Raw genomic sequence first — 11,689 nt, 5'->3', positions numbered from 1 at the left:
GTAACAACATGGTAGAACATGTTCAAGTAAAATACACGTTGAGTAGATGCACCTGCAAACTTTTCACCTCTGGTTTGATTCTTCTGTAGCCTGTGCAGACTAAAGAGGCTCTTTTTCCTTACATAATCGCATTTTCACTCTGCCTCTTTACCCCTTTCTCCCTTCCTCTTCAGCTTGTTCTGGTGCAGGGTGTGACACAGCTTATCTTCTGACAATCCCTCCCTACCTGTTTTACAGGATTGGCCACTCCTGTCATTCAGAGCCAGAGGCGTGTAGGCTGAGGCAGAGGGGAGGCTGGACGGCAAAAATGAGAGTACAGGTTGTAGTGGCTGAGGAGGATCCTCCCCCCTCAGCACAGCCATAAAAGCAGGCAGAGTTTGCAGTCAGACACTCAGAGGGACTTGGCTCTCCTTTTGAATCCTGCTCATCTTCAGTTTTCTTCTGCTCAAGAACTGACAATCTTTACCTCTGCAACCATGATGAGAAAGGCAATGTCAACATCTGGTAGCAGCACCAGGAAGTCCTATGGACCAAGCAGCACCTACTCCGTGAAAAGAACCACCTATTCTTCTGGTGGTGGTTCTGGTCTTGGCTTTAGCATGTCTTCGATGGGTAGTGGTGTTGGTGGTTATGGTCTTAGTTCCAGCCAAACAGCCGGTGCTTTCATTGCACCACCGATCACAGCAGTCCAAGTCAACCAGAGCCTGCTGGCCCCACTGAACCTGGAGATTGACCCCAGCATCCAGGCTGTCCGCACCCAGGAGAAGGAGCAGATCAAGTCCCTCAACAACCGCTTCGCCTCCTTCATTGACAAGGTTGGTTCCTGTGATCTCTTTGTGACGTCCTTAAGTCTAATGTACAATTTACTGTTGGCCTCACTAACTTAGCACTGACAACTGTCATCCTCCCTGGGCTTCATTTACTTCAAGCAGCTGTCAAAAGCAAACAGTCATATTTCTCTTCTTAAAGGTTATTGTTATTTAAAAGAAGTGACTTGAAAGTTAAAACTTAAGTATCCAGTATAGTAACAACAATCTGCTTTTCTTAATGAAACCGCTGGATATTCCTCACCAGATGCAAACTTATACCTTTTGCTGTCAAACCTGACAAAGCAAGACATCTGTGAGTCTTATCTCTGTGGTGTTGTATCCATCAATGAGTTACAGCCACTGGGATTAGGAAAGCTTGTAAAAATTTCAAAGTCTGTCAATGATCGTGACCCGATTGTACACTGACAACTATATCCAAAATGTACCTACAGCAACAGTTGGCCTATAGCCCTGTCCCAGCCTGTGGCGGCCTCTCTGCCCACTATCTAAACATGGGTGGAGATTAAATTGCAGTGACTCTCCTATCCCTCACCTGGCAGACAGGTAGAAAAAGTAGGGATCTGTGTGCACTATGCCCACAGAGTCCAAAGTCACATGCACATTTCACTTATCGCCTGGTTGCTACGGGCAACAAGAATGCTAAGTACAGAGCTGTAAATCAACTTTCACTTGTTTTTGATGCTACAGTCAGACAGTCTTCATAGCATGCAAGCTATATGGTGATTACCTGTATGTAGAGTGAGACTCTCTAAACTTTCTAAAAGAATTAGCAGACAAAAACTCTCCAAACAAAGCTCTCATCTTATGATACTGAGCTGCTTTGTATCCTGCGGTTTATCTGCCACACCTAGTTTTTTTCTTTTTTATGGCTGGATTGAATGTGTGGCCATCATACCTCAACAGAGCCTGCAGGATGAGTCATAGCCAAAGACATTCAGAAGGTGAAATACTTAAAACCACATTTATGTTCGTGAAACAGCTTGGTAGAACATACATACATATTATTTATTTTAAGAAGGAAGAATTCAAGTTATGTGTTTTATGATTACTAAAAGGCTCTAGAGTTCCCCCCTTTCAACATTTACTGTTACAGCTGCATGAAAAATGTGCACAAAAAGAAATGACTTGATGACTTACAATTGTTGGGATTAGGGTGTGGCATTTTAGATATGTCACTATCTATTCAGTCATGCAGATAAAGGTGGGGCATTGTAAACCCTGAGACCACACATGACACACCCTTCAAATCCTTTTGTGCTGATCCTCTGCTTTAAAAATAATGAGAATTTTCTAATCACCATTGAGTTCTAAAACAATTCAATGAAGAGTCAATTACATTTAAAGAACCAGTCACACCACGATCCCTATTTATACACCATTCAGTATTGAAAATGCAATGAAATCTATACATATATATATATATATATATATATATATATATATATATATATATATATATATATATATATATATATATATATATATATATATATATATATACGCTATATATATTTTTAGAACAACATCTGACAGTCTTCTCTGGTTTTGTATCTGCACAGGTCCGTTTCCTGGAACAGCAGAACAAGATGCTGGAGACCAAATGGAGCCTCCTGCAGGACCAGACCACCACCCGCTCCAACATTGAAGGCATGTTCGAGGCTTACATCGCCAACCTGCGCAGACAGCTCGATGGGCTGGGCAATGAGAAGGTCAAGCTGGAGGGAGAACTCAAGAACATGCAGGGCCTGGTTGAGGACTTCAAGAGGAAGTGAGTGTTGGCACAGTATGGCCTGGAGTTACAACATATCCCTAATATAATGAGCAGTTGGAGATGTACTCATTTGGTTCCTTGTATTCCAACAGGTATGAGGATGAAATCAACAAACGTGCAGCTGCAGAGAATGAGTTTGTGCTCCTGAAGAAGGTACGAATGCCTCAAGATGGCCTTTTAGATTTTTTTCTTATCCTGAAGGTTTAATGTGGCCTGTTATAACACCTCCTGTTTGTACATAATTCCCTTTCCAGGATGTTGATGCTGCCTACATGAACAAGGTGGAGCTGGAGGCCAAGGCTGATGCTCTTCAGGATGAGATCAACTTCCTCAGGGCCGTCTATGAGGCTGTATGTACTGCCTATAATGTCTAATTCAGCCTACTTGTTTCAAAATACTATAATAACCATTTGAGTTACAGCTGATGATCATTCACACATTGTGTGAATCAGCCAAAAAGGACAAAGAGTTAACTGTTCTACATCAACCTGTTGTTCTGTAGGAGCTTCGTGAGCTGCAGGGCCAGATCAAGGACACCTCTGTCATTGTAGAGATGGACAACAGCCGTAACCTCGACATGGATTCCATTGTGGCTGAAGTGCGTGCTCAGTACGAGGACATTGCTAACCGCAGCAAGGCTGAGGCAGAGATGTGGTACAAACAGAAGGTGAGTGAAAAGCAAAGCCAAAGTATATATCCTGTGTCTTTTATGTGCATTTGCAACACCCGTCCCAACCTTCTTCATCGTCTTTGTGATACATGGTTTTGTATTTTTCTTATTAGTTTGAGGAGATGCAGTCCTCTGCCGGACAGTATGGTGATGACCTGCGCACAACCAAGGCTGAGATTGCTGAGCTGAACCGCATGATCGCCCGTATTCAGAATGAGATTGAGGCTGTCAAGGGACAGGTATATTTCAAGGACTTCTCACGGATGATACTCAATCACTAACAGTCTTCATAGTATAAGATGTGCAGTTACTAAATCACTTATGATGTAATTTTCCACAGAGGGCAAACCTTGAGGCCCAGATCGCAGAGGCTGAGGAGCGTGGTGAGCTGGCAGTGAAGGATGCCAAGCTCCGCATCAGGGATCTGGAGGAAGCTCTCCAGAGAGCCAAGCAGGACATGGCCCGCCAGGTGCGCGAATACCAGGAGCTGATGAACGTCAAGCTGGCCCTGGACATCGAAATTGCCACCTACAGGAAACTGCTGGAAGGAGAGGAGAGCAGGTGGGATACACTTGAATGTCGTTTCATGGCTGTAGCATTTGTTTCAATTCCGACTTAAGTACTAACTCTACATTATTTCACCTTAAGACTGGCCAAAGGAGGCACCAGCGCAACCATCCACGTGCAGCAGTCCTCCGGAGGTGGTGGTAAGTTTCAGATTTTATACATCATCAGTGTCATGGGTTACACCCAAACCAACAGACCCCACTGAGACAAAGACGGACAAATGTTAACACTTCCTGTTTTTATTTTCCTATTCCAGGATACTCCAGCTCCAGCACCAGCGGTGGATATGGCTTTGGTGGCAGCAGCTTGGCTGGTGGTTATGGCGGTGTTGGTGGAACTATCACCAAGTCCACAGTCACATCAACCAGCAGCAGGAGAGCCTATTAAAAAGGAGAGCCGTCCCTCTTCCCCTTCAGAAACTTCTGAAATTCATCTAAATCTGTACCCTTTCAAGATTTTATGCAATACTGTCATGTTCAACAAGAGAGCCGAATATTCCAAAAACCAGTGATTCCTAACATCATAGACCAAAAAAAATATACTCATTGGATTGTGTTACACTGCCACCATTTGTTTCTCAAGGATCACTGGCCGCTTTTCTTACTCTGTACTTCAGCATCATTTAACATGAGTTTCTGAAGGCAAATTTGGCCTTAAACACACAAGGGCCAGGTCAGTTAGCGAGGCAAAATTTGTTTTCTTTCTGCACTGGCATGAAAAAAAATAAGAAAAAAGTGCAAAAAAACAAGGATTTTCATGGGATGTTAAAACTAAGCAAGGAAAGTATTTGAAAGTCTGTACTTGTCAACTTAGATAATTTTTCCTCTGTCATGCACTGATGAACTACTCTAAACTGAGATGGGAAGAGGAATTATATTTTTAAGCTCCTGTTCTCAGTTGATAATTCCTACATTTGAGTTCTGACATTAGTAAAAAGAGCAAGTCAATGACCAAATTGAATCACCAGAGAATTCAACTATGAGAAATTTGTGTGATGTTACATGTTTACAGTTGAACTCTGATTGGTTACTGGCTCGTTCCTTTTTACTGTTCTGTCAAATGTTTCCTTGCTTAGTTTTGCCTTTCCTTGCCTTCAAGCTAAAACTATGTTGAAACCAGATTTATTTTGTAAAGCAACTTGACTGATGAGTGTTGCAACAAATTACATCAAATCCATCTGAATAAAATAAATCTGAGAACCAAAATGATTGCCTCTCTCTCTCATTACTATTATCCCAAACAAAAGAAAATGGAGAAAACAGCCTGTCTACTGAAAACTTAGGAGGGTTGTGCAGTAACAGCAAGAAATGAAATTTCCTCACATGGTGGCAGTGTTGTGCCACTTTTAGACTTCCTGCTTGGTTTTTCAGTCCCCTCTGTACTGTAGGTGCACTCACCGAGCACGATTAGGAACAGCATGCTAATACTAAGCAGGGCCTCTCTTTGCTCTTAAAACAGCCTCAATTCTTCATAGCATGGATTCAACAAGATGTTGGAAACACTTCTTGCTCCTTTGAGATTCTGCTCCATGTTGAAATGCTTGCATCACATCATTTCTACAGATTTGTCAGCTGCACATTCATGCTGCCTTCATGCTCCTGTTCTGAACTCATTGTCATGTTCATGAAACCCAATTGAGACAAGCAGGTGTAGAGGTGTTCCTAATAAAGAGCTTGGTGAGTGCAGCTAGCGAGCACGCAGTATTGGATGTAAGGGCCTTGCATGGGTTTTACTGCATCACTTTCTCATCTACAGTTTGTCATAAGAGAAAAAAAAATGTAGTGGCCCCATTGTCGGCAATACAGCTTGACCTCCTTTAAACCCCTTTGACATTCATCACCCAGCAGCCTGGGCTCTAGTGGATTTTCCTTACATTACATGGCGGCAGAGGAGGATCTGTAGAAGAGGAGTGCAAGACAAGTCACCGTCATGACTTGAAAGTGGTGTGGGAGTTTTATGCAAACGAAAACTGCTCTTACTTACTAAAAGTCAAGTTTGGTGGCAAATTCGTCAGAAACAAGCCCCTAGTGGGCAGGTGAAGTATGACTGGATCTGTAATCACATGATGCACATACAGAAAGTGGGAAGAGCAAGAGACAGACACAAAAGCGCTGAAAGAGGGAGACCACACAGCCTTAACAGTGACAAATTCTGTCTTCAAATGTTGTAAACGTTCATGCCACGTGTATGCATGCTGTTACTGTAAGCAGCCAGCACATGGTCAACACAGGGTTAGGGTTAGGTGGACAAACAGAGCCAGGAGGACAAACAGGGTTAACGCTGCTCCACCCTCTGCCAGTCATAATACAGAGTAATAAACATAGGAATCACCGACACAGTGCCCTTATATTCTTGAACAGGTAGGAACGAGTGTCTAAAAATACCCAGAAGGTATTGCAAACTTGTGAAACACATGCCTTTGTGCTCACGTCTCTATCAAGTTGATTAAACTGCTCTATTTCTTGCTCACACAATGGTGTATTTTTAAACTTGCCTCCCACACACAAAGTCTGTACTGGCAGGTTGACTGAGAATTTCTTTTCCTCATCTTCACCTGAGGCTCAGAGTGCTGGCAGTGGTCATGCATTTCATTTTTGAATTTGGTCCCAGAGGATTTGAAGTTGGGTTGATTCATAATAACGACGCAGAGCACATGCCAAGTGCTGAAGCTGAAACCATTCATGTTCCCACCAGACCGGTTACATCACCGCCAGACAACAATTACAGGTGATGCATCTTTTCTCCCTGAGGAAGACATGAGCAAATCACTCTTGCTGTTGTTACAAATCTTGAGTTTATCCCGCAGACAAAACAGGCGGCCTCAGTTCAAACTCCAGCCTGTTATCATTCATACGAGGCACCTGTAAGTTCAATCCTCTCCTCCTGCGTAATAATGTTGCACACCAGTATCTAACTATCATTAACTGTCGATGCTCCTGACAATGTGAGCAATTTAGACTCACTTAATGCAGAATGAAAGGCAGTAATGAACATGCATCTGTAAATGACTGAGGTTACATCAGTGGTGTAAGGGGGGGAGCAGAGGAATAGAAAAGCACAGGCCATTAAATACCACAGAGAAGAGGATATGGAATGGTCTATAAGCAGTTTGTCCTTGAAAAGGATCACTGGTCTTATTGTTCTTTAACCATTTCTCAGTGTCAGCGGCACCAGACAATATATCTCAGAAAACAGGTACTGTGCCCCCTTTGAATAGAGCTACAACCTTACAGGAGAGTAAAAACCAATAAGACAAACGGCTAAAGCCTGAGCAGAGTTAATAACCAGGATTATTCTCTTTCAACCTGCTGTCCCTGTGATCTCCTGCGTATGATCAAGAACATTAAGATTCTTTTTTTAACAAATACAAAAGAAAAAGAACAAGAAGGACGGGCTACTATTTTCATGTCTATTTTCATGTTTGGTGCCGGCTCTAGCTGGCCTTAAACCTGCAGGCTGTGATTTAGAGGATAATATGAGAGACATAGTGGGAAAGAAAGGAAATGGTCTGTGCAAAGTACCAACAATATCAAAGAGGGAGCAAACACACATATCACATTATATGACCCCCCTCATAAACAATGCTTTGATATGTGTGAAGTCGAGCACGCAACAAATAAACTATTAAAGCAGACAAACAGATGTACGTTGTTGTAACAGAAGCCGTTCTTGAGCTAACGTATATTCACCTCCGTCAGAAAAACAGCAGCAACATGAGACACTATTTCATTTCTGTTTTAAAACCCTTCTACCATTTTATCGAGCATTAGTCTTGCTGTTTTGCTGTTGGTCATGTCATGTTTTTTTTAACATGAGTATTATTTTTCAGTCAGTTGCACATTTATTATACTTAATGACTGATCTTCTCACTATTTATTCTACTGATAGTGGTTACGATTTTTCTTTGTAACAATTGTGTATTAGGTTTGATATTTGTGGCAGGTCCTCTGGTCATCACGGTAGAGGTATATTTCGCTTTTAGAAAAGACTTTACTGTCATCACAGATTTAATCATTTTAGATATCAATATGTGTTTCGAAGCAGAGAGGCTGCTGCCTCTGTGTCAAAACGATTAAGTAAAGCACTGAGGCAGCTGAGTGGGCTCTGCCTGAGGTTAGTTAACTTCAATATCTATTGGAAAACTGCTTGAGGCACAATTTAACTGAAACAAACAAACAAACAAACAAACACATACACACATACACAAATATAATGAATCATATTTCCACAAAGGAGTTAAAAACATGCCTGTTCAGTTGTTGCAGCACAAAATGTAAATGAATGAATTACAAGTTGTAGTCTCAAAAGACAAAATATATGATACAACTGATAGTGTTCAAACTAACCATTATAATTATAAGTCATTTGTTAAATTACATTTACTGAAGCGCTTAAACAACTTATTTAAGTTTCTATGTAATTATGCTCAGCATGAAACTCATATCACTCAAGGACAAAAGGCATCTCCTTTCTGCATTCATGTCTTCACTGAATAAGTAACAAACACTGAAGTACAGGTAAAAGAACAAGAACTTGAAGTTATCATAGTAACTTGATGTGTTGATGAAAAAGAACACTAAATATGATGTGTAAGGAAAAAGAAAGGCAAAAAATACTGTAGTTTGTTGTTTAGTATTCGGCACAAGTAACAAGCTTGTTAAATTACGTTGGGAAAAATAAACAAAAACAAAAAAAGATTCACTGCAGGACAAAATAAATTCAGTCAGCTTCATTTGTTCTGTTTAAATTCTGACTTTCAGTCCGTAAAATCTTTCTTTCCATATATACATATCTATGCATTTCTGGCCGTACATACAGCTGAAAATGCTAATGAAGTTAAGCCGCTTTACGGAGCATTTATCAGCTTTTGTGTTCTTATGAATCTATTTTCAGAAAACACACCGATGATCATGTGATTTCAATCACTGCACAGCAGAGCAAAGTTCATTAGGAGGCTGAGCCTTCGATAGAAAATGACCTTTGTTTTCTTTGCCCTTACTGCTGCGTGAAGAAGCACAATAATGAGCTATTGATTGAGGGGGGCTCTTCCACAGGACTGGAAGAAATCCTCAGGAGTGATGGAAAAGATTGACCTTACCCTTAACCCGAGCCCAGCACCAAGATCAATAAACATTACACCTTCCACAAACTCTGACACCTCGATCAATACTGGTGAATATCAGCAGCCTCGATTGGGAACACTGATGAGCAGTGTGCTGCATGTGGAGTGGATAAGGGTCAAATCACTTAGTGTCGTTGTCAAGTGTTAATGAGGTGTGTGTGTGAGTGTGTGTGTGTGCGTGTGCGTGTGTGTGTGTGTGTGTGTCAGGACAAAATACAGTACTGAGAATCATGTTGGCCTGGACACGACAACTTTTCAGGAAAGTTACTATGACATAATCCCTTATTCATAAATTGATGTCAAGAAAATCTAATGTGATGGTTACTCTGACTGTTATGTAAACTGAATAGCAATTTTCAAGAAAGTTTCACAAGAAAGGGCCCTGTTCACATGTTTTCCAGTTAGTAAACACAAGCTCTTGCATTATTTTTATTCTTTAGAGTTCAGTAACACCAGATAATTTCCTGCACAGCTTCATCCAACTTCAACCTGAGCTGTGATCTGATCAACTGCTGTAGGTGAAAACACTTTGGGTGTGGGTGGTATTGTGTGGGTGTGTTGTGTGTGTGCAGGGCCTTAATGTAATTTAGAGGACAACTCCCAGACATGATTTTGTCTTCTTGCCCTGGCCAGGTTTACATGTGAGAAATGTACGTGCTTGTTCAAGCTTTTTGTATCATTAGCTGGACCTCCAGTTAAAAACACATTGTTCCAAACAGAGTTTTGGATCGTTTATGTTGTGATGACAGAATGTGTTCACATGTGTACGTACGCTACAATGCAGAGATACATTTAGTGTGAACATGTTCTGCTCTCATGAGTGTCCACAATGATCTTCACAATTCAAATAATGATGTGGATGTCCTTCTCCAGTCAGTGCATTTGATCAGTGTTAAATTATGGAGTCAATGACCCTGATTATTTCAGCACTGTGCTGTTTAATGCTTCCAGCAAAGGTTGCTAAAAGTCAGTTCTTAGTTTCAATGGCATTAACAGACAAAAAAGAAGTAAAAATATCAGTATCTGTGAGTGAGCAGAGCCAGTCTAAAGGGAAAATGTTTCCTGCAGTTTTCTGCATCCTGTGGCAAATAAATCAACATGGGACTTAATCAAAGAAACTAAAAGACATCAGTTTCGCAGCCACACACAGAATAGGCTTTATACAGTACTTTCAAATATGCAAATTGAGTAAAGCTCTAATCTAACAAAAGCCACTTTGACAACAATGTGATTTCAAAGGAAATTACTTTTGGGGCTTTTGCATTTACAAATCTTGGACCTCAGGTGTGTTATTCCGTTGTCTATTGATGCTGCAAAATGAGGTACGTGTGTAATGTCACAGTATATTAACCCACATATTCGACGGCAGCTGAGTGATAGGCTGCCTTGTGTTAGCGCTGCGGCTCCGTGCCCTCTAGCTGATGTGTTGTAGCTCTTGTCCAGTGTTCAGACACTCCAGCTCTTAAACATGGGGAGATTTATAGTGATGTCAGCTGTGCTCTTGCGGCTATGGCCTCAGTCAAAAGACATTTTTTTAAGAAGCTCTTTATTGTAGATGTTGTCCTACAGGTAATTTTTCCACCCAGTTCCATTTTCTGTGGAATCACATTTTCACATTTGCAATTGAAACACTGTAAAACATGTATTAACAGATACTTTTTTAGTATTTCTTCCCTGTAGACATCTTTGACTAGCTCGCTCTCCTTGTCCTTTCAGTTCAGCTTTGTTGCATGCAGAGTGAGACTTCCTTTGACATTGTTGACGCTCACTGCGGAGCATACATTAAACTAACTCCCTGAGTGTTTGCTTATGTGTCCTACAGCAATATTTTTCTGTGCTGCAGGCGCTGCCTCTGTCCTCGGTGACAAGGCGGTGTGTTTGAGTGATGGTGCTTTGAGGCGGGACAGACAGACGTGAGGAGACAGATTGCCTATGCCAGGGCTCTGACACCAACCCATTCAGCCGGTGGGAAATGATAGATGCCCAGGCTAATTTTAAACTCTGTGAACTAAATTCCTGTTACCAGAGGCAGTGATGGGTAACTGGGGCACACCTGGAGGGTCCAGATAAGGACCTGCACTCACCTGTATCTCCACGCCTTCTGTGCCCTTTCAACTGCCACACGCTGCAAAATGTTTAATAACGATGGGGTGTTAATGATTGATTGGACTGAGTGAAGAGTTGGGGGAAGGTGTGTGTGATGTTGCAGTTGGGTGGTGGTACAGCTACCACAGAGGTCTGTCAGATGTCATGTCCAGCAGCTGGACAGAACAAGTAATATCACTAACACTAACATCAGCCTCACAGAACCGTCAGCGTGGGCTGTAGATGTTTCGTCCTGTGAGGAGATACTGTTCTGATGAACAGTGGAAACTGTGTACAGTTTTCCAAAGAAGTCTTCTGCAGCAGAGCGTGCCACCTTTCACGTCACAGCATGTAAGTGACACAGTGCATAGTTTGCTCTTCCCTGACATGTTAGTGTAATTCCTCATTTTCTGGCAGTGATGAGGCACAGTATCAGACATTTCTGTTGGGCAAACAGAGCAAATCTACAGGCTTTCATCAGAGGGGATTAACTCTGCTTCAACTGTTTAATCAGCCCGATAAGCTGGTTGAAAACTAACAAATAAAAAATCTTGTGTAATGCAAATTTAAAGTGAGTGAGAGTGACTTTTTCGCAGTGTTATCTCATTCCTGCTGGTGTTACAGTCTAGCATTTACCCTTTACT

At 41.6% G+C, this 11,689-nt stretch overlaps 1 protein-coding gene across 1 annotated transcript; it reads left to right on the top strand.

Moving 5' to 3' along the window:
• The first annotated feature begins 386 nt into the window (after nucleotides 1–386).
• Nucleotides 387–5,043, top strand: LOC121179122 (keratin, type II cytoskeletal 8-like). Its single transcript, XM_041033769.1, has 9 exons — nucleotides 387–815; nucleotides 2,390–2,598; nucleotides 2,694–2,754; nucleotides 2,856–2,951; nucleotides 3,104–3,268; nucleotides 3,385–3,510; nucleotides 3,612–3,832; nucleotides 3,920–3,978; nucleotides 4,095–5,043. Exons 1-9 carry the CDS (start codon nucleotides 477–479, stop codon nucleotides 4,223–4,225), a joined length of 1,407 nt encoding a protein of 468 aa, XP_040889703.1. The 5' UTR covers nucleotides 387–476; the 3' UTR covers nucleotides 4,226–5,043.
• Nucleotides 5,044–11,689: the final 6,646 nt, after the last annotated feature.

This window comes from Toxotes jaculatrix, chromosome 3 (assembly GCF_017976425.1).
Source record: "Toxotes jaculatrix isolate fToxJac2 chromosome 3, fToxJac2.pri, whole genome shotgun sequence".
NCBI lineage: Eukaryota > Metazoa > Chordata > Actinopteri > Toxotidae > Toxotes > Toxotes jaculatrix.
This window is presented reverse-complemented; position numbering and strand designations above follow the sequence as displayed.